The sequence below is a fragment of the Ranitomeya variabilis genome, chromosome 1, assembly GCF_051348905.1.
Source record: "Ranitomeya variabilis isolate aRanVar5 chromosome 1, aRanVar5.hap1, whole genome shotgun sequence".
Classification (NCBI taxonomy): Eukaryota; Metazoa; Chordata; class Amphibia; order Anura; family Dendrobatidae; genus Ranitomeya; species Ranitomeya variabilis.
This window is the reverse complement of record NC_135232.1, coordinates 746,654,401-746,677,167: the sequence shown is the minus strand read 5'-3', so window position 1 is coordinate 746,677,167 and position 22,767 is coordinate 746,654,401. Positions and strand designations below refer to the sequence as shown.

Below are 22,767 nucleotides of genomic sequence, written 5' to 3'. Positions count from 1 at the left end.
GTATTAGATTCCAGAGCTGCACTCACTACTCTGCTGGTGTAGTCACTGTGTACATACATTACATTACTGATCCTGAGTTACATCCTGTATTATACTCCAGTGCTGCACTCACTATTCTGCTAGTGCAGTCACTGTGTACATACATTACATTACTGATCCTGAGTTACATCCTGTATTATACCCCAGAGCTGCACTCACTATCCTGCTGGTGCAATCACTGTGTACATACATTACATTACTGATCCTGAGTTACATCCTGTATTATACTTCAGAGCTGCACTCACTACTCTGCTGGTGCAGTCACTGTGTACATACATTACATCACTGATCCTGAGTTACATCCTGTATTATACTTCAGAGCTGCACTCACTATTCTGCTGGTGCAGTCACTGTGTACATACATTACTGATCCTGGGTTACATCCTGTATTATACTCCAGAGCTGCACTCACTATTCTGCTGGTGCAGTCACTGTGTACATACATTACTGATCCTGGGTTACATCCTGTATTATACCCCAGAGCTGCACTCACTATTCTGCTGGTGCAGTCACTGTGTACATACATTACATTACTGATCCTGGGTTACATCCTGTATTATACCCCAGAGCGGCGCTCACTATTCTGCAGTTAGATATTGCAGTCCATGGGCAGGTGGGGCACAGTATGACTTTTGGGGCAGTGCAGTACGACTCGGCAGTGACTGAATCCTCACATATGTAATTAGTGGTAATTCTGAAGTCTGTAAATGATGTTCCTCTTTAATTTGAGACAAATTGGTGGACGTTGGCAGCAGATGACACATAATACGATCAGGATGAGCGTGTGGAGGAGCGGACCCCCGGTATTACATTGGCTCAGATACAATTACAGATCATTGCATTAGGAGAATGGTGAACTTCTGGATCTTTCTCATCCCTGCGCTACTAGAATAGAAGCAGCGGCTTATAGGTCTCTTAGTTATATCAGCTGCAGAGAAGGCTGGTGGACCAGTATGGCCGTCATCACTGACATCCCCTGACAGAGTATGTGCCTTGAAGCAGGAGGATCAGGACGTATAATACAAGCCGATATCATATTCAGGGTCTCTAAAAAGCTGGGAGACAACCCCTACAGCACCACCACCGCAGGAATCTTCCCAACCCTAACGCTCTAACATCCACTCTTTTTAAGTGATTCCTTTTCATTCGTATTCTGCCAGCACGATAAGTGCAAGAACTTCCCTTTACTAAATTCCCATCATGCATTGTTCCAGCCATTGCCCAGCCCACCTCTAGGTTATCCCTTTATGCAGCTTGACAGACGTGAGAGCAGGAGCAAAAAGATAATGACCTGCCCCACTCCATGCAGACGCAAAGCCCTGCACCCACTTTCTGTAGAGCTACAAAGCTCCGCTCTCACTTCCTGTAGATACAAAGCTCCACCCCCACTTCCTGTAGAGATTCAAAGCTCCGCCCCACTTCCTGTAGATACAAAGGTCCTCCCCTACTTCCTGTAGATACAAAGCTCCGCCCCCACTTCCTGTAGATACAAAGCCACGCCCCCACTTCCTGTAGAGATACAAAGCCTTGCTTCCACTTCCTGCAGATACAAAGCCCCGCCCCCACTTCCTGTAGAGATACAAAGCCCCGCTCCCACTTCCTGCAGATACAAAGCCCCGTCCCCACTTCCTGCATAGATACAAAGCCTTGCTTCCACTCCCTGTAGAGATACAAAACTCCGCCCCCATTCCTGTAGATACAAAACCACGCCCCCACTTCCTGTATAGATACAAAGCCTTGCTTCCACTTCTTGTAGATACAAAGCCCCGCCCCCACTTCCTGTAGAGATACAAAGCCCCGCTCCCACTTCCTGTAGAGATACAAAGCCCCACTCCCACTTCCTGTAGAGATACAAAGCCCCACTCCCACTTCCTGCAGATACAAAGCCCCGCCCCCACTTCTTGTAGAGATACAAAGCCCCGCTCCCACTTCCTGTAGAGATACAAAGCCCCACTCCCACTTCCTGTAGAGATACAAAGCCCCACTCCCACTTCCTGTAGAGATACAAAGCCCCACTCCCACTTCCTGCAGATACAAAGCCCCGCCCCCACTTCCTGTAGAGATACAAAGCCCCGCTCCCACTTCCTGTAGAGATACAAAGCCACTCCCACTTCCTGTAGATACAAAGCCCCACCCCACCTCCTGTAGAGATACAAAGCCCCGCCCCCACTTCCTGTAGAGATACAAAGCCCCGCTCCCACTTCCTGTAGAGATACAAAGCCCCGCTCCCACTTCCTGTAGAGATACAAAGCCCCGCTCCCACTTCCTGTAGAGATACAAAGCCCCGCTCCCACTTCCTGTAGAGATACAAAGCCCCACTCCCACTTCCTGCAGATACAAAGCCCCGCCCCCACTTCCTGTAGAGATACAAAGCCCCGCTCCCACTTCCTGTAGAGATACAAAGCCCCGCTCCCACTTCCTGTAGAGATACAAAGCCCCACTCCCACTTCCTGTAGAGATACAAAGCCCCGCTCCCACTTCCTGTAGAGATACAAAGCCCCACTCCCACTTCCTGTAGAGATACAAAGCCCCACTCCCACTTCCTGCAGATACAAAGCCCCGCCCCCACTTCCTGTAGAGATACAAAGCCCCGCCCCCACTTCCTGTATAGATACAAAGCCTGGCTTCCACTTCCTGTAGATACAAAGCCCCACCCCACCTCCTGTAGAGATACAAAGCCCCGCCCCCACTTCCTGTAGAGATACAAAGCCCCGCTCCCACTTCCTGTAGAGATACAAAGCCCCACTCCCACTTCCTGTAGAGATACAAAGCCCCACTCCCACTTCCTGCAGATACAAAGCCCCGCCCCCACTTCCTGTAGAGATACAAAGCCCCGCTCCCACTTCCTGTAGAGATACAAAGCCCCACTCCCACTTCCTGCAGATACAAAGCCCCGCCCCCACTTCCTGTATAGATACAAAGCCTTGCTTCCACTTCCTGTAGATGCAAAGCCCCACCCCCACTTCCTGTATAGATACAAAGCCTTGCTTCCACTTCCTGCAGATACAAAGCCCCACTCCCACTTCCTGTAGAGATACAAAGCCCCGCTCCCACTTCCTGTAGAGATACAAAGCCCCGCTCCCACTTCCTGTAGAGATACAAAGCCCCACTCCCACTTCCTGTAGAGATACAAAGCCCCACTCCCACTTCCTGCAGATACAAAGCCCCGCCCCCACTTCCTGTAGAGATACAAAGCCCCGCTCCCACTTCCTGTAGAGATACAAAGCCCCACTCCCACTTCCTGCAGATACAAAGCCCCGCCCCCACTTCCTGTATAGATACAAAGCCTTGCTTCCACTTCCTGTAGATACAAAGCCCCACCCCACCTCCTGTAGAGATACAAAGCCCCGCCCCCACTTCCTGTAGAGATACAAAGCCCCGCTCCCACTTCCTGTAGAGATACAAAGCCCTGCTCCCACTTCCTGTAGATACAAAGCCCCGCTCCCACTTCCTGTAGAGATACAAAGCCCCACTCCCACTTCCTGCAGATACAAAGCCCCGCCCCCACTTCCTGTAGAGATACAAAGCCCCGCTCCCACTTCCTGTAGAGATACAAAGCCCCACTCCCACTTCCTGCAGATACAAAGCCCCGCCCCCACTTCCTGTATAGATACAAAGCCTTGCTTCCACTTCCTGTAGATACAAAGCCCCACCCCCACTTCCTGTATAGATACACAGCCTTGCTTCCACTTCCTGCAGATACAAAGCCCCACTCCCACTTCCTGTAGAGATACAAAGCCCCGCTCCCACTTCCTGTAGAGATACAAAGCCCCGCTCCCACTTCGTGTAGAGATACAAAGCCCCACTCCCACTTCCTGTAGAGATACAAAGCCCCACTCCCACTTCCTGCAGATACAAAGCCCCGCCCCCACTTCCTATAGAGATACAAAGCCCCGCTCCCACTTCCTGTAGAGATACAAAGCCCCACTCCCACTTCCTGCAGATACAAAGCCCCGCCCCCACTTCCTGTATAGATACAAAGCCTTGCTTCCACTTCCTGTAGATACAAAGCCCCACCCCACCTCCTGTAGAGATACAAAGCCCCGCCCCCACTTCCTGTAGAGATACAAAGCCCCGCTCCCACTTCCTGTAGAGATACAAAGCCCCGCTCCCACTTCCTGTAAAGATACAAAGCCCCACTCCCACTTCCTGTAGAGATACAAAGCCCCACTCCCACTTCCTGTAGAGATACAAAGCCCCGCCCGCACTTCCTGTAGAGATACAAAGCCCCACTCCCACTTCCTGTAGAGATACAAAGCCCCGCTCCCACTTCCTGTAGAGATACAAAGCCCCGCTCCCACTTCCTGTAGAGATACAAAGCCCCGCTCCCACTTCCTGTAGAGATACAAAGCCCCACTCCCACTTCCTGTAGAGATACAAAGCCCCACTCCCACTTCCTGCAGATACAAAGCCCCGCCCCCACTTCCTGTAGAGATACAAAGCCCCGCTCCCACTTCCTGTATAGATACAAAGCCCCACTCCCACTTCCTGCAGATACAAAGCCCCGCCCCCACTTCCTGTATAGATACAAAGCCTTGCTTCCACTTCCTGTAGATACAAAGCCCCACCCCCACTTCCTGTATAGATACAAAGCCTTGCTTCCACTTCCTGCAGATACAAAGCCCCACTCCCACTTCCTGTAGAGATACAAAGCCCCGCTCCCACTTCCTGTAGAGATACAAAGCCCCACTCCCACTTCCAGCAGATACAAAGCCCCGCCCCCACTTCCTGTATAGATACAAAGCCTTGCTTCCACTTCCTGTAGATACAAAGCCAAAGCCCCACCCCACCTCCTGTAGAGATACAAAGCCCCGCCCCCACTTCCTGCATTCAGTCTTGGTGCTTCTGCTAGACTAGTCATAAAACAGTGTAAGGAGGGAGACCCCTAGTGGCCGCACTTTCATGTGATTTTTGGGGGTAAAACCACAATTTATGAACCAATTTCCATTTTGTCCATTTCTCACATTATAGATCAGAGGAAACGAGCGGTGGATGTCCGCGTACTCACAGCAGGAGAAATCGGGCCAGCTCATCAGTGCCCATCAAGCCCCTGTACAGAAGTGGCCGCTGACCTGCCTGGTAGATCTTCACTGAAGGGAAACTGGTGATTTCCTCCTTAGTGCAGACGTCAGTCCAGTCCGCACAGTTCACCGTGGCCATAGACACGTCCAGCTTCTCTACAGGAAGACATGAAACAGATCAGTCGCAGTGTCGCACAATCGGTGATCTCTGGGGAATTCATCATGTAAAGAGGTTCAGTCAGCGTGTCCTCCTGCAGGAATCGGTCAGCGTGTCCTCCTGCAGGAATCGGTCAGCGTGCCCTCCTGCAGGAATCGGTCAGCGTGCCCTCCTGCAGGAATCGGTCAGCGTGCCCTCCTGCAGGAATCGGTCAGCGTGCCCTCCTGCAGGAATCGGTCAGCGTGCCCTCCTGCAGGAATCGGTCAGCGTGCCCTCCTGCAGGAATCGGTCAGCGTGCCCTCCTGCAGGAATCGGTCAGCGTGCCCTCCTGCAGGAATCAGTCAGCGTGCCCTCCAGCAGGAAACAGTCAGCGTGCCCTCCTGCAGGAATCAGTCAGAGTGTCCTCCTGCAGGAATCAGTCAGCGTGCCCTCCTGCAGGAATCAGTCAGCGTGCCCTCCAGCAGGAATCAGTCAGCGTGCCCTCCTGCAGGAATCAGTCAGCGTGCCCTCCTGCAGGAATCAGTCAGCGTGCCCTCCTGCAGGAATCAGTCAGCGTGCCCTCCTGCAGGAATCAGTCAGCGTGCCCTCCTGCAGGAATCAGTCAGCGTGCCCTCCTGCAGGAATCAGTCAGCGTGCCCTCCTGCAGGAATCAGTCAGCGTGCCCTCCTGCAGGAATCAGTCAGCGTGCCCTCCTGCAGGAATCAGTCAGCGTGCCCTCCTGCAGGAATCAGTCAGCGTGCCCTCCTGCAGGAATCAGTCAGCGTGCCCTCCTGCAGGAATCAGTCATCGTGTCCTCCTGTAGGAATCAGTCAGCGTGCCCTCCTGCAGGAATCAGTCATCGTGTCCTCCTGTAGGAATCATATAGTGTGGTATATCGTGGCACAGCTGTAGAGGTGCACAAAGAAGGTTCCCAAACCAGTGACCATATATGGAATAAACTTTGGCACTCAACTTATGATGATATGAAATTTTAATGGCAGCCACTTGTACAAACGTTTCGGTCAAACACATTGACCTTCTTCAGTGTACTGGTCTCTTAGAGACACTATTCATGTGTGGCCTGAGATCAGATTGTGGTCCTATATGTGGATCCTATGCGTAGGCATGAGTGGATGTGCGATGGTGAAGGACAGTGTATGAAAATGCACCACTGCTTGTCTTGGGAGGGGTCCAACAGTACAAGATAGTGTACTCTCCAGGAGTGTGGAAGAACCAAGACTGCGCATAAGGTAAACGAGGTACATGTGACCCAAAAGCACAGGCTAATGTGGTCTCCAGGAATGTAAACCTGTATACGAGTCAGCAGCACGGATCCAAAGAATGGACCAAAATTTGGAGTCCCTTATCGGGAAAGGCAGAGGTGTGAGTGTAGAACGCGGTATCCGCCGCTTGTTCTGAGGTGTAGGGAATCAGGAATCAGTCAGCGTGCCCTCCAGCAGGAATCAGTCAGCGTGCCCTCCTGCAGGAATCAGTCAGCGTGCCCTCCTGCAGGAATCAGTCAGCGTGCCCTCCTGTAGGAATCAGTCATCCGTGTCCTCCTGCAGGAATCAGTCATCCGTGTCTTCCTTCAGGAATCAGTCAGCGTGCCCTCCTGCAGGAATCAGTCAGCGTGCCCTCCTGCAGGGATCAGTCAGCGTGCCCTCCTGCAGGGATCAGTCAGCGTGCCCTCCTGCAGGGATCAGTCAGCATGTCCTAAAATGAGCATGCAAAATGCACAGATATCATCATTACCTTCCTTTTGTCTCCACTATGGTGAGCTCAATGCATATGAATTTATACAGCCACCAGTAGGGGGAGCCCACTACATACCGATTTATACAGTCACCACTAAGGGGAGCTCACTACATATGGATATATACAGTCACCACTAGGGGGAGCTCACTACATACAGATTTATACAGTCACCACTAGAGGGAGCTCACTACATATGGATATATACAGTTCCCACTAGAGGGAGCTCACTACATACAGATTTATAGTCACCACTAGGGGGAGCTCACTATATACAGATTTATACAGTCACCACTAGGGGGAGCTCACTACATATGGATATATACAGTCACCACTAGGGGGAGCTCACTACATACAGATTTATACAGTCACCACTAGGGGGAGCTGAACAGGACATACAGCGCTTCGCCATCTCCGCCAGTGCCATAGACTATGAATTGAGCGGCCGTGAACATGGGGGTCCACACGCCCACCACTTATCTTGTGGTCGTATTACACCCTCCTTGTATACGCACCCCTAGTGGTGGCTACAGGTAACCAGAATTAGGTCAGAGAGATAAGGATGCAAAACAAGGCAAATTTCTTATGCACAACGAATACACTTTGAAAAATTTCCTTTACTTCTTCTCAGTGATAATTTTCAGTCTGGTGGTCCGTAGGGCACACGACCTCCATCGCTCCTGTGAACGTGGCCGCTGAACAATGTACCTGGAGATGGCGCTATTGTGCAGACCCTGAGGCGCTCAGGTTTCCCGGTTGTCTATACAGGAACTAAATATTTACTTTTCGGTGAAAAGCCCCTTGTAAGGTGAGAGGACGGAGCCCAGCAACGTCGGGGAGGGTTAATTCCCGCACTTCACCCTATTATTGTTTCAGCTGAAAAGGAAAATCAGCACTGAAGCCATGTCCAGGAAGAAAATCCCTTTAATTACTTCAAAGTGGTAAGAAATGCAGCTCATTTATTACTCGGAGTCTCTCGGGATCCCTGGATTTATTAGGTATGAGGCAGGAATAAGAAAACTATGATGGAAAAAGAAAATATATACAAAAAAAAACGCACTTCTGCAGCCAGCAGTGTAAAGAATGGTGGATTCCTTGCTTCATTATCATTTTCTCTTCTCATCTAAAATACTGTAATTATTATATTAGGTGTAAAAGTAAAAGGTGCCGTCCAATCCTTACTGGCACCCTAACCTGTGCGACAGTCGTCATTAGACAGAAGCCACGCACCTTTATATTTCTTGGCCACCTCTTGAAAAGACTTCAGAAAAGTTAAGGACACGTGTTCCCCTGTAGGAGAAGAACATGATGAATCAATACCATAACGTTCCTGCTCATCTGTCTTCACCTTTATCCCAAAGCTTAAAGGGGTGTTCAGTGTTCTGTAGGCGCTACGTGATCTCATCAGTGAAAGAATTAAAGGGATATTCACAACACTGCAAGGTATTCCCTAATCTTAGAATAGGGGATAACTTCCTGCTGTCTGGGGGTCCGAGAGATGAGACCCCCAGCGATCCCAAGAACGAGAGTCAGGAACCCTGAGAACACGGTGGTACAGAGCAATATCAGATGCATGCTTCCCCTCTGCGCCATTCACTACCTATAGGAATGCCAGAAACAGAGCCTGCACTCAGCAGCCCCATGGATAATGAATGGAGCGGAGGTTTAGAAAACCCACCCTACATGGGGCTCCTCATTGTAGGACCCTCATGAGCTCCTAGGAAATGATGGCACGTGTTCAGTCTCCTCCATTACGGACCCCCCAGTGGATGGGACTTATGTGCAGGATTACTGGAAGCTAAACATGATGACAAATGTCTGCAGTCACATCACGTCAGCTTCTACCTCCAGGAGAGAGCGCAGCTGGGAACTCACAGATCATGAAGAAGAGGACGGCGGTGGGGCAAGTGCCGGAGGACACCATCCGGAAAGTGTCATCTGTCAGTGACGGCACCAGCGGCAGGGGCAGCCGGGGCCTTCTGCTCTCGAATACGTCCCTCGCTACCTCGTCATCCTGGACCTCTGCAGGAAGGAAAGTATTCACAGCGCAATTATTTACATGGCGGAGGCACGGCCCGGAAAGAGAATGAGGTACAGGCAGACGGGGCAGGAACCACCATGTGTGCATCTAAGCTGCATATTATCTAGGCAGTATCTAAGCAGCACGGTACGTAAGCATTACCGCATCTGAGATGCTTGATTCCCAAGGAGTTCACGTTCTCTACAGCCAGGCACCTAAGCAGCATGGTTTCTAATACGCACGGTACCCGAGCAGCATGGTTTCTAATACGCACGGTACCCGAGCAGCATGGTTTCTAATACGCACGGTACCCAAGCAGCATGGTTTCTAATACACACGGTACCCAAGCAGCATGGTTTCTAATACACACGGTACCCAAGCAGCATGGTTTCTAATACACACGGTACCCAAGCAGCATGGTTTCTAATACGCACGGTACCCAAGCAGCATGGTTTCTAATACACACGGTACCCGAGCAGCATGGTTTCTAATACGCACGGTACCCAAGCAGCATGGTTTCTAATACACACGGTACCCGAGCATCATGGTTTCTAATACGCACGGTACCCGAGCAGCATGGTCTCTAATATGCACGGTACCCAAGCAGCATGGTTTCTAATACACACGGTACCCGAGCAGCATGGTTTCTAATACGCACAGTACCCAAGCAGCATGGTTTCTAATACACACGGTACCCAAGCAGCATGGTTTCTAATACACACGGTACCCAAGCAGCATGGTTTCTAATACGCACAGTACCCGAGCAGAATGGTCTCTAATACGCACGGTATCCCTGCATCATGGTTTCTAATACGCACGGTACCCGAGCAGCATGGTCTCTAATACGCACGGTACCCAAGCAGCATGGTTTCTAATACACACGGTACCCGAGCAGCATGGTCTCTAATACGCACGGTACCCAAGCAGCATGGTTTCTAATACACACGGTACCCGAGCAGCATGGTTTCTAATACGCACGGTACCCAAGCAGCATGGTTTCTAATACACACGGTACCCGAGCATCATGGTTTCTAATACGCACGGTACCCAAGCAGCATGGTTTCTAATACACACGGTACCCGAGCAGCATGGTTTCTAATACACACGGTACCCGAGCAGCATGGTTTCTAATACACACGGTACCCGAGCAGCATGGTTTCTAATACACACGGTACCCAAGCAGCATGGTTTCTAATACGCACGGTACCCAAGCAGCATGGTTTCTAATACGCACAGTACCCAAGCAGCATGGTTTCTAATACACACGGTACCCAAGCAGCATGGTTTCTAATACGCACGGTACCCAAGCAGCATGGTTTCTAATACACACGGTACCCGAGCAGCATGGTTTCTAATACACACGGTACCCAAGCAGCATGGTTTCTAATACGCACGGTACCCAAGCAGCATGGTCTCTAATACACACGGTACCCGAGCAGCATGGTTTCTAATACACACGGTACCCGAGCAGCATGGTTTCTAATACACACGGTACCCAAGCAGCATGGTTTCTAATACGCACGGTACCCAAGCAGCATGGTTTCTAATACGCACAGTACCCAAGCAGCATGGTTTCTAATACACACGGTACCCAAGCAGCATGGTTTCTAATACGCACGGTACCCAAGCAGCATGGTTTCTAATACGCACGGTACCCAAGCAGCATGGTTTCTAATACGCACAGTACCCAAGCCACATGGTCTCTAATATGCACGGTACCCGAGAAGCATGGTTTCTAATACGCACAATACCCGAGCAGCATGGTTTCTAATATGCACAGTACCCAAGCAGAATGGTTTCTAATACGCACGGTACCCGAGCAGCATGGTCTCTAATACGCACGGTACCCGAGCAGCATGGTTTCTAATACAAAAAGTACTCGAGCACCATGATTTCTAATACGCACGGTACCCAAGCAGCATGGTTTCTAATACACATGGTACCCGAGCATCATGGTCTCTAATACGCACGGTATCCGAGCATCATGTTTTCTAATACGCACAGTACCTAAGCAGGAAGGTTTCTAATACGCACGGTACCAAAGCAGGAAGGTTTCTAATACGTACAGTACCCAAGCAGCATGTTTTTTAATACGCACAGTACCCGAACAGCATGGTTTTTAAAACGCACGGTACCCGAGCAGCATGGTCTCTAAAACGCACGGTATCCGAGCATCATGGTTTCTAATACGCACGGTACCCGAGCAGCATGGTCTCTAATACGCACGGTATCCGAGCATCATGGTTTCTAATACGCACGGTACCCGAGCAGCATGGTCTCTAATACGCACGCTACCCAAGCAGCATGGTCTCTAATACGCACGGTACCCGAGCATCATGGTTTCTAATACGCACAGTACCAGAACAGCATAGTTTGTAATATGCATGGTATCCGAGCAGCATGGTTTCTAATACGCACGGTACCCGAGCATCATGGTTTCTAATACGCACAGTACCAGAACAGCATAGTTTGTAATATGCATGGTATCCGAGCAGCATGGTTTCTAATACGCACGGTACCCGAGCATCATGGTTTCTAATACGCACAGTACCAGAACAGCATAGTTTGTAATATGCATGGTATCCGAGCAGCATGGTTTCTAATACGCACGGTACCCGAGCATCATGGTTTCTAATACGCACAGTACCAGAACAGCATAGTTTGTAATATGCATGGTATCCGAGCAGCATGGTTTCTAATACGCACGGTACCCGAGCAGCATAGTCTCTAATACGCACAGTACCAGAGCAGCATGGTTTCTAATACGCACGGTACCCAAGCAGCATGGTTTGTAATACACACGGTACCCGAGCATCATGTTTTCTAATACGCACAGTACCCGAGCAGGAAGGTTTCTAATACGCACGGTACCCAAGCAGCATGGTTTCTAATACACACGGTACCCGAGCATCATGGTTTTTAATACGCACGGTACCCGAGCATCATGGTTTCTAATACGCACGGTACTCGAGCATCATGGTTTTTAATACGCACGGTACCCAAGCAGCATGGTTTCTAATACGCGCGTTACCCAAGCAGCATGGTTTCTAATACGCACGGTATCCGAGCATCATGGTTTCTAATACGCACGGTACCCAAGCATCATGGTTTTTAATACGCACAGTACCCAAGCAGCATGGTTTCTAATACGCATGGTACCCAAGCAGCATGGTTTCTAATACGCACGGTATCCGAGCATCATGGTTTCTAATATGCACGGTACTCGAGCATCATGGTTTTTAATACGCACGGTACCCGAGCATCATGGTTTCTAATACGCACAGTACCCGAGCAGCATGGTCTCTAATACGCACAGTACTAGAACAGCATAGTTTGTAATACGCATGGTATCCGAGCAGCATGGTTTCTAATACGCATGGTACCCGAGCAGCATAGTCTCTAATACGCACGGTACCCGAACAGCATGGTATCTAATACGCACAGTACCAGAGCATCATGGTTTCTAATATGCCCGGTACCCGAGCAGCATGGTTTCTAATACGCACGGTACCCGAGCAGCATGGTTTCTAATACGCACGGTACCCGAGCAGCATAGTCTTTAATACGCACAGTACCTGAGCAGCATGGTCTCTAGCACGCATGGTACCCGAACAGCATGGTCTCTAGCACGCATGGTACCCGAACAGCATGGTCTCTAGCACGCACGGTACCCGAACAGCATGGTCTCTAGCCCGCACGGTACCCGAACAGCATGGTCTCTAGCCCGCACGGTACCCGAACAGCATGGTCTCTAATATGCACGGTACCCGAACAGCATGGTCTCTAATATGCACGGTACCCGAACAGCATGGTCTCTAATATGCACGGTACCCGAACAGCATGGTCTCTAGCACGCACGGTACCCGAACAGCATGGTCTCTAGCACGCACGGTACCCGAACAGCATGGTCTCTAATATGCACGGTACCCGAACAGCATGGTCTCTAATATGCACGGTACCCGAACAGCATGGTCTCTAATATGCACGGTACCCGAACAGCATGGTCTTGCCCACTGCAGGAGTGCACTGTGCCAGTCCTGCGATGGCGGTCCGTGTACAGAGTGACCAGGGAGGCCGCTGCAGCGAGGGCCATCAGCTTCATGCTTCACTCTGTGCATGCGGCAAACACAGCGAGGACTGAAATAGGCAGATGCCTGCGAGCCGCCATATAAAGGATCCAACCTGCCAGGACCTCACGCTCTGCCGGCAAGGATGCGATTACCTGGGTTGGCGAGTGCGTCTTCAGGCTGCTCCTCTTTAGGGACATGTATGAGGTCGAGGATCTGCTGAGTCGTCTCCAACGTCAGGTACTTCACTGCTGAGCTCTGTAGACAGGAAGGTTGTTAAAGGGGACTCCATCGTATCGCTAGGATATGGGGGGACCTTCCTGAGAAAGAAGGGGCCGCAGAGCTGGTGCAGAAATGGAGGCCTTTCATTTTCCCCCGCCGGGTGCTGATGTGTAGATGCCGGCTCGGAGGCCACTTCACTCCCAGCAGACAGAACCCCATTTTTTATAACACGCCATCACTTTCTAAGATGGGAATAGCCCTTTACAGAGAGCGCACAGTCATGGTGGAGCGTCCTTGTACTGGGGTGCTGGGGGGGGGGGGGGGGTTGTACGAATGTGTTGGGTCGCACTTACCTCGTCCGGTCTCTTCACGGCCACGTTGTAGGCGGCAGGAACCTTTACCTGAGACCTCTCCCTGGAAATAACAGAAAAACTATAACTGAAGAAAGCGTTGCCCCCTACCCAGAAATGCACACGATCGGGGGTACGCAATCATCTTGGCGCCACTTGCTAAAACCCCAGCCCCCCAGATCTACGTTGCCCCTGACTTGCACCTCGATAACACGGCCACGCCGGCTTTCCCCAGCAGCTGCCACGCCACGTCCTCTGCGGTCTCCATATCCGCTTCATAGGTGTCCTGCTGGCTCAGAATGAAGATCACGGGTAATCCGAGCTGGAGGTGAACGCTGGAAAACTCCTCCGGATCCCCTGAAGACTGTACCTGGAGAAGCAGAGACGGAAAGGACAACAGTGCACAGTTCACAAAGGGGATGCATTCTCCACGTGGAGCTACACTGCGAGAAAAATCCAAGTCCAGAAGAGACAGACGAGATATCTGCTTTAAAAAAAAAAAAAAAAAAGAAAGAAAATAGAAAAGAAGCGCTTGCAGTGCACATACGTACCACCAGAGGGAGCCCCATGAGTTTCAGAAAGCGATGGACACTGATTGTAGTCAGCGGCTGATCTGACAGCGATCGCCGACACTTCTGACTGACGCCCGTCACTGATTTACAATGGATGAATGCGAGTCTGGCCGGGACTAGGCTGGGGTCTTCAGCACTACAAACAAATAACCAATAAAATTAAAAATTAAACACAAGCATATCATAAACTATTCCCGTCCTACTAACGGGTGTTGTGATTTCTTTCTACATCGGCCATTTATGATGCCAGGAGCAGTTTTTAATCGTTATGGAGCAATGATTTGGTGACCCAGACAAAATGCATAGCTCCTGATCCTGCAACATGTGCAGCTGCTGAAAAATTCTATAGGTATAAAATCCGAAATATTTCCTGGCTTATTTCATTCTACAGATCATTGGCCTGCAAGAAGTGGCTCTGCAGAAACTAACAGTCCCAGCATGCCATGGCAGCAGACAACTGCTACAGCCATGGGAAAATAACCAGAAAATGGTGCAACTGCGCCCTCTGCTGGCACAAAGAGGAAAGTGCAAGAAAAGCAAACAAAGGACTCGTCTATTGCGGCAAAACAGCCATAACGATTCCCCTCCTTTTACCAAAATTTTATATTGTTTTTTATGATTTTAACACCCAAAAAAATGATAAGAAATATTGTAAGTACATGGAGATAAATTCATGATGATGTCTTTACCTAATATTCTTCAGCACATTTGTCTCTGTGGTCACAACAAACTGGTGCGTCGACCCATGGACAAAAGCGGCCTCCATGACATAGCGGTGCTCTGAGGACAAGGGGGAAAACATGACTGAGCAATTTTTCACATTTTTCTTGCACTTCACGTTTTTTTAACTCCCATTTTTCCAAGAGTCATCACTGTCATTTCACAGATTATGTTTTTTGTTTCCTATTTAAATGACACCAATCATTTTATCATACAAGGGGAACTATTTTTTTTTTACTTTTTAAGTTCTTAGAGGAGATTTGAACCCGCAATCATCTCACCAGCAGTGTAGTAAATAGGAGAAGTGGTGATCTCCTAAGGAAATACAGAGAAGGTCTTCAGACCCGTCTGCACTGGAACTATGGGCACAGGGCCGGTGTCAGCACCCGGGGGAAGAGCCAAATGGGCCGTCAGGGACACCGACACGCTATGGGGACCTGGTGCCGCTGCCCGCAAGCGACTCCCCCGCATGCTCAGGGTACCGGCACTTGCGATACTTACTTCTCCCCACTCCACCGCGCCGACGTCTTCCTCGTCTCCTGACTGTGACAATCAGGCCAGAGGGCGCCATGACATCACTAGTATGTGCCCCCTGCCTGAGCAGTCACAGTGCAGAGAGACAGCGACACTGAGGCCGGAGCAGAGCAGCGGCCGAGAGGGGAGGATTTCATTATTCTTTTTTTCCATATTTGGAGCAATATTTGGTGGCTCAGTGGTTAGCACTGCAGCGCTGGAGTCCTGCATTCAAATCGCACCAAGGACACCATCTGCAAAGAGTTTGTATGTTCTCCCCGTGTTTGTGTGGGTTTCCTCCGGGTTCTCTGGTTTCCTCCCACATTCCAAAGACATACTGATAGGGAATTTAGATTGTGAGCCCCATTGGGGACAGTGATGATAATGTATGTAAAGAGCTGTGGAATTAGTGGCGCTATATAAGGGAGTAAAATAAATAAATAAATATATGGGGCCCATTATATATGGAGCATTATAAGAGGCACATTCTGTATGGAGGTTTAAATGAGGCCCATTATATACTGGAGCATAATATATGAGACCCATTACATATGGAGCATTATAAGAGGCATATTCTGTATGGAGCATTATATGGGGCCCATTATATATGGAGAATCATATTGGGCCCATTATATATGGAGCATTATAAGAGGCACATTCTGTATGGAGCATTATATAAGATACATTCTGTATGGAGGTTTATATGGGGCCCATTATATACCGGAGCATAATATATGGGGCCCATGATATATGGAGCATTATATGGGACCCATTATACTGTATGGAGCATTACATGGAACCCATTATACTGTATGGAGCATTATATGGGGTTCTTTATACTGTATGAATCATTATATGTGGCTCATTATACTGTATGGAGGACTATGTCGTGCCCATAATAATGTATGGAGCATTATATGGGGCTCATTATTCTGTATGGAGCACTATGTGGTACCCATAATACTGTATGGAGCAATATATGTGGCCCATTATATACTACATGGAGCAATATATGGGGCTCATTATTCTGTATGGAGCACTATGTGGTGCCCATAATACTGTATGGTGCAATATATGGAGCTTATTATATACTGTAATGGAGCAATATATGGGGCCCATTATATACTGTGTGGAGCAATATATGGGGCTCATTATTCTGCATGGAGCAATATATGGGGCCCATTATATACTGTATGGAGCAATATATTGGGCCCATTATATACTGTATGGAACAATATACGGGGCTCATAATTCTGTATGGAGCACTACGTGGTGCCCATAATACTGTATAGAGCAATATATGGGGCTCATTATACTGTATGGAGCAATATATAGGGCTCATAATTCTGTAAGGAGCACTATGTGGTGCCCATAATACTGTATAGAGCAATATATGGGGCCTATTATATAGTGTATGGAGTAATATATGGGGCTCATAATTCTATATCGAGCACTACGTGGTGCCCATAATACTGTATGGAGAAGTATATGTGGCTCATTATACTGTATGGAGCAATATATGGGGTTCATATATGGGGCTCATTATATTATACTGTATGGAACAATATATAGGGCTCATAATTCTGTATGGAGCACTACGTGGTGCCCATAATACTGTATAGAGTGATATATGGGGCTCATACTATATGGAGCAATATATAGGGCTCATAATTCTGTAAGGAGCACTATGTGGTGCCCACAATACTGTATAGAGCAATATATGGGGCCTATTATATAATGTATGGAGCAATAAGTGGGGCTCATAATTCTGCATGGAGGAATATATGGCGCTCATTATACCGTATGGAGCAATATATGGGACTCATAATACTTTATGGAGCAATATCTGGGGCTCATTTTATACTTTGTGGAGGAATATAAGGTGGCCATTATATACTGTATGGAGCAATACACTGTGTTCCAAATTATTATGCACAAAGAGTTTAGGAGTGATAAGGTTAGAATTTTTTTGTTTGTCATTTAAACTCATTGATGGTGATGTGTGTCAGGGCTCTTTATATCACTGAAAGCAATTGCAGATACCTGTGCACATTAGTTTGGCAGGTGTGTCCAAATAAAGGCAAGACTACTTAAGAAGGCTGTTCTACATTATTAAGCAGCCTACATTTTTTGCCAAAATGGGAAAGAAAAAGGATGTGTCGGCTGCTGAGAAGCAACAAATTGTGGAGTATTTAGGTCAAGGCATGACTACAATCAACATTGCCAAGACACTTCATCGTGATCATCGCACAATCAAGAAGTATGTAGCTGATTCCCAGCACACACGTGTGCGTGCTGATAAGGAAAAATTGAGGACCCTTTCCAACAGGCAATTGCGTAAGGTTAAAAGAGCAGCTGCAAAAATGCCTTGTCATAGCAGCAGGCAAGTTTTTGAAGCTGCTGGTGCCTCCAACGTCCCCAGAACAACAAGATGCAGGGCCCTTCAGAGGTTTGCAGCTGTGCGTAAGCCATCCTGTCGACCACCGATGAGTGCCGTGCAACGCTCGATGGTCCAGATGGATGGAGTGGAGGATGGCTGGTTGATGGACACCCCATGAAAACACGGCTAAGGCACCAACAAGGAGGAGGTGGAGTAATGTTTTGGGCTGGAATCATGGGGAGAGAGATTGTCGGCCCCTTTATGATCCCTGAAGGGGTAAAGATGAACTCCATAATCTATATGGAGTTTCTAAAACAACACTTCCTGCCATGGTTCAAGAGGAAGAACCGTGCTTTCCGCAGCAAGATCATTTTCATGCATGATAATGCACCGTCTCATGCTGCAAAAAACACATCTGCATCTCTGGCTGCTATGGGCATAAAAGAGGACAAACTTATGGTGTGGCCACCATCTTCCCCTGACCTCAACCCCATTGAGAACCTCTGGAGCATCATCAAAAGGAGTGTCTATGATGGCGGGAGGCAGTTCACATCTAAGCAACAGCTCTGGGAGGGTATTCTGTCCACATGCAAAACAATTGAAGCAGAAACCATCCAAAAACTGACAAATTCAATGGATGAGAGAGTTCAGAAGCTTCTTTCGAACAAGGGGTCCTATGTGCAAATGTAACATCACCTAGAATAAAGTTTTCACTTGACAACTGTTTGATTTCATTTTGTAATAAGCTGATAATGCTTAGAACTTCACAATTGACCATTTTTTTGTTCAAAATAAAAAAAAAAGGTTGAAAACTCTGCTGTGCATAATAATTTGGAACATGCATTTTGAGTGTTTATTTTTTTTTAAAGATACTGTTTTCATAGGCAGTTTGTTCCAAAACAATTATACTAGAATAGTAGATGACTGGAAAATAACAATGACTGCAATTCAGATAGGTAATTTAGAGAAAATATGAGGAAATATTATTTGCATAATAATTTGGAACACAGTGTATATGGGGTTCATAATTCTATATGGAGCACTATGTAATGTCCATAATACTGTATGGAGCAGAATATGTGGCTCATTATATTATATTATACTGTATGGAGCAATATATAGGGCTCATAATTCTGTATGGAGCACTATGTGGTGCCCATAATAATGTATAGAGCAATATATGGGGCTCATTATACTGTATGAAGCAATATATGGGGCTCATAATTCTGCATGGAGCAATATATGGGGCTCATTATATACTTTATGGAGCAATACAGGTCCTTCTCAAAAAATTAGCATATAGTGTTAAATTTCATTATTTACCATAATGTAATGATTACAATTAAACTTTCATATACTATAGATTCATTATCCACCAACTGAAATTTGTCAGGTCTTTTATTGTTTTAATACTGATGATTTTGGCATACAACTCCTGATAACCCAAAAAACCTGTCTCAATAAATTAGCATATTTCACCCGACCAATCAAATAAAAGTGTTTTTTAATACCAAACAAAAAAACCATCAAATAATAATGTTCAGTTATGCACTCAATACTTGGTCGGGAATCCTTTGGCAGAAATGACTGCTTCAATGCGGCGTGGCATGGAGGCAATCAGCCTGTGACACTGCTGAGATGTTATGGAGGCCCAGGATGCTTCAATAGTGGCCTTAAGCTCATCCAGAGTGTTGGGTCTTGCGTCTCTCAACTTTCTCTTCACAATATCCCACAGATTCTCTATGGGGTTCAGGTCAGGAGAGTTGGCAGGCCAATTGAGCACAGTAATACCATGGTCAGTAAACCATTTACCAGTGGTTTTGGCACTGTGAGCAGGTGCCAGGTCGTGCTGAAAAATGAAATCTTCATCTCCATAAAGCATTTCAGCCGATGGAAGCATGAAGTGCTCCAAAATCTCCTGATAGCTGGCTGCATTGACCCTGCCCTTGATGAAACACAGTGGACCAACACCAGCAGCTGACATGGCACCCCACACCATCACTGACTGTGGGTACTTGACACTGGACTTCAGGCATTTTGGCATTTCCTTCTCCCCAGTCTTCCTCCAGACTCTGGCACCTTGATTTCCGAATGACATGCAAAATTTGCTTTCATCAGAAAAAAGTACTTGGGACCACTTAGCAACAGTCCAGTGCTGCTTCTCTGTAGCCCAGGTCAGGCGCTTCTGCCGCTGTTTATGGTTCAAAAGTGGCTTTACCTGGGGAATGCGGCACCTGTAGCCCATTTCCTGCACACGCCTGTGCACGGTGGCTCTGGATGTTTCCACACCAGACTCAGTCCACTGCTTCCTCAGGTTCCGGTCACCTCTTCTCGTTGTACAGCGTTTTCTGCCACATTGTTTCCTTCCAACAGACTTACCATTGAGGTGCCTTGATACAGCACTCTGGGAACAGCCTATTTGTTGAGAAATTTCTTTCTGGGTCTTACCCTCTTGCTTGAGGGTGTCAATGATGGCCTTCTTGACATCTGTCAGGTCGCTAGTCTTACCCATGATGGGGGTTTTGAGTAATGAACCAGGCAGGGAGTTTTTAAAAGCCTCAGGTATCTTTTGCATGTGTTTAGAGTTAATTAGTTGATTCAGAAGATTAGGGTAATAGGTCATTTAGAGAACCTTTTCTTGATATGCTAATTTATTGAGACAGGTTTTTTGGGTTATCAGGAGTTGTAGGCCAAAATCATCAGTATTAAAACAATAAAATACCTGACAAATTTCAGTTGGTGGATAATGAATCTATAGTATATGAAAGTTTAATTGTAATCATTACATTATGGTAAATAATGAAATTTAACACTATATGATAATTTTTTGAGAAGGACCTGTATATGGGGTCTATTATATACTGTATGGAACAATATATGGGGTTCATTCAGTATGGAACATTATATGGGGCCCATTATACTGCATGGAGCAATATATGGGACTCATAATATAGTGTATGGAGCAATATATTGGGCCCATTATATACTGTATGGGGCAATATAAGGGGCCTATTATATAATGTATGGAGCAATATATGGGGCTCATCATACTGTATGGAGGACTATGTGGTGCCCAAAATACTGTATGGAGCAATATATGGGGCTCATGATATACTGTATGGAATAATATATGGCGCCCATTATATACTGTATGGAGCAATACATGGGGCTCATTATTCTGTATGGAACACTATGTGGTGGCCATAATACTGTATAGAGCAATATATGGGGCTCATTATACTGTATGGAGCAATATATGGGGCTCATAATTTTGTATGGAGCACTATGTGGTGTCCATAATACTGTATGGAGCAAAATATGGAGCACTATGTGGTGCCCATAATACTGTATGGAGCAATATATGGGGCTCATTATATACTATATGGAGCAATATATGGGGTCTATTATATACTGTATGGAGCAATATATGGGGCTCATTCTGTATGGAACATTATATGGGGCCCATTATACTGCATGGAGCAATATATGGGACTGATAATATAGTGTATGGAGCAATATATTGGGCCCATTATATACTGTATGGAGCAATATATAAGACCCATTATATACTGTATGGGGCAATATAAGGGGCCTATTATATAATGTATGGAGCAATATATGGGGCTCATCATACTGTATGGAGGACTATGTGGTGCCCAAAATACTGTATGGAGCAATATATGGGGCTCATGATATACTGTATGGAATAATATATGGCGCCCATTATATACTGTATGGAGCAATACATGGGGCTCATTATTCTGTATGGAACATTATATGGGGCCCATTATACTGCAAGGAGCAATATATGTGACTCATTATATACAGTATGGAGAAATACATGGGGCTCATTATTCTGTATGGAAGAACATATCCATGTGAAGTGTCACTGGATGCGCTGCTGATAATTATATTTAACGAATAATTTCCTTAGAAACGTTATTTTAACAGGTTTACAAAGTCAACGCATTTCGAAGTCAACCTAGGTTTTTGTCCTGATGAAGAGGTTATGTGTTGACTTCGAAAATCGTTAACTTTGTAAACCTGTTAAAATAAAGTTTTCAAGGAAAATATTCGTTGAATATAATTATCAGCAGCGCATCCAGTGACTCTTCAACCGGACATGTTCTTTCGTTAAGTCCTTTGGACTCCTGTCCTGCAGCAGATGATATAAGCGTTAGATACATGTTTCTTTTTGCAACACCACCAGGTGAGCAGATCAATGTTGGTTTCTGTGTTGTTTTAACATTTAAAACCCTATAGCACGCTCTTCCTTTCCCCAGTTTTCCCTACTACTATATTCTGCATGGAGCAATACATGGGGTTCATTATAATGCATGGAGCAATATATGAGGCTCATTATACTGTATGAAGGACTATGTGGTGCCAAAAATACTGTATGGAGGACTACTTGGTGCTGAGAATACTGTATGGAGGACTATACTGTCCTGTCTAAAAAGAGAAGTCTGCAGTCATTCTTTGTGTCACTCTGTGTGACAGCAGACTTTTGAACCCCCCCAAGACACGCACTGTGCGCTATGAGGATTCGCCGCTTTCTGAGCTATTGATATCACTTGTGTAATGTAAGAAGTGAAATCTTGTACTATACCTATATTTCTCTGCTGTATCTATGCATCATGAATTGTTGTATGTGGGGCCCACTGAGACTCTTTCACCCGGGCCCATAAAAACCTGGAGATGGCCCTGCATGGACAGCCCACTACTGCGTCGTAGGGGGAAGAATGATGAGGACATGAGAGTCATGTGATCAACCCACTTAAATGTCGCTACCAGAGACTGATAGCAGCATTATTTGTCCAGCAGCAATCCGCGCTGGCGATCACTGCTGCTAGAGCACAACCGGCACCCGCAATGGATGCAGCAGGCTCGGCTCCAAACCCTGTGTGACAAACATGTCAGGAAAGGGTTAAATACATTTTGTATGTTATTTTGAATGGCTGATAACAGGGAACAA

General features: G+C 47.1%; 1 protein-coding gene across 3 annotated transcripts in view; it reads right to left on the bottom strand.

The window, feature by feature from the left end:
• Window positions 1-22,767, bottom strand: part of TXNDC16 (thioredoxin domain containing 16) — a 75,858-nt gene that overhangs the window by 27,166 nt on the left and 25,925 nt on the right. For all 3 annotated transcript variants that reach the window (XM_077270000.1, XM_077270007.1, XM_077270017.1), the window contains 8 exons: window positions 14,869-14,959; window positions 14,159-14,315; window positions 13,811-13,977; window positions 13,611-13,671; window positions 13,191-13,293; window positions 8,824-8,970; window positions 8,179-8,238; window positions 5,048-5,216 (listed from right to left, as the gene is read on the bottom strand). In XM_077270000.1, the coding sequence (XP_077126115.1) occupies window positions 5,048-5,216; window positions 8,179-8,238; window positions 8,824-8,970; window positions 13,191-13,293; window positions 13,611-13,671; window positions 13,811-13,977; window positions 14,159-14,315; window positions 14,869-14,959 (955 nt within the window). The remainder of the gene's footprint in view (window positions 1-5,047; window positions 5,217-8,178; window positions 8,239-8,823; window positions 8,971-13,190; window positions 13,294-13,610; window positions 13,672-13,810; window positions 13,978-14,158; window positions 14,316-14,868; window positions 14,960-22,767) is intronic.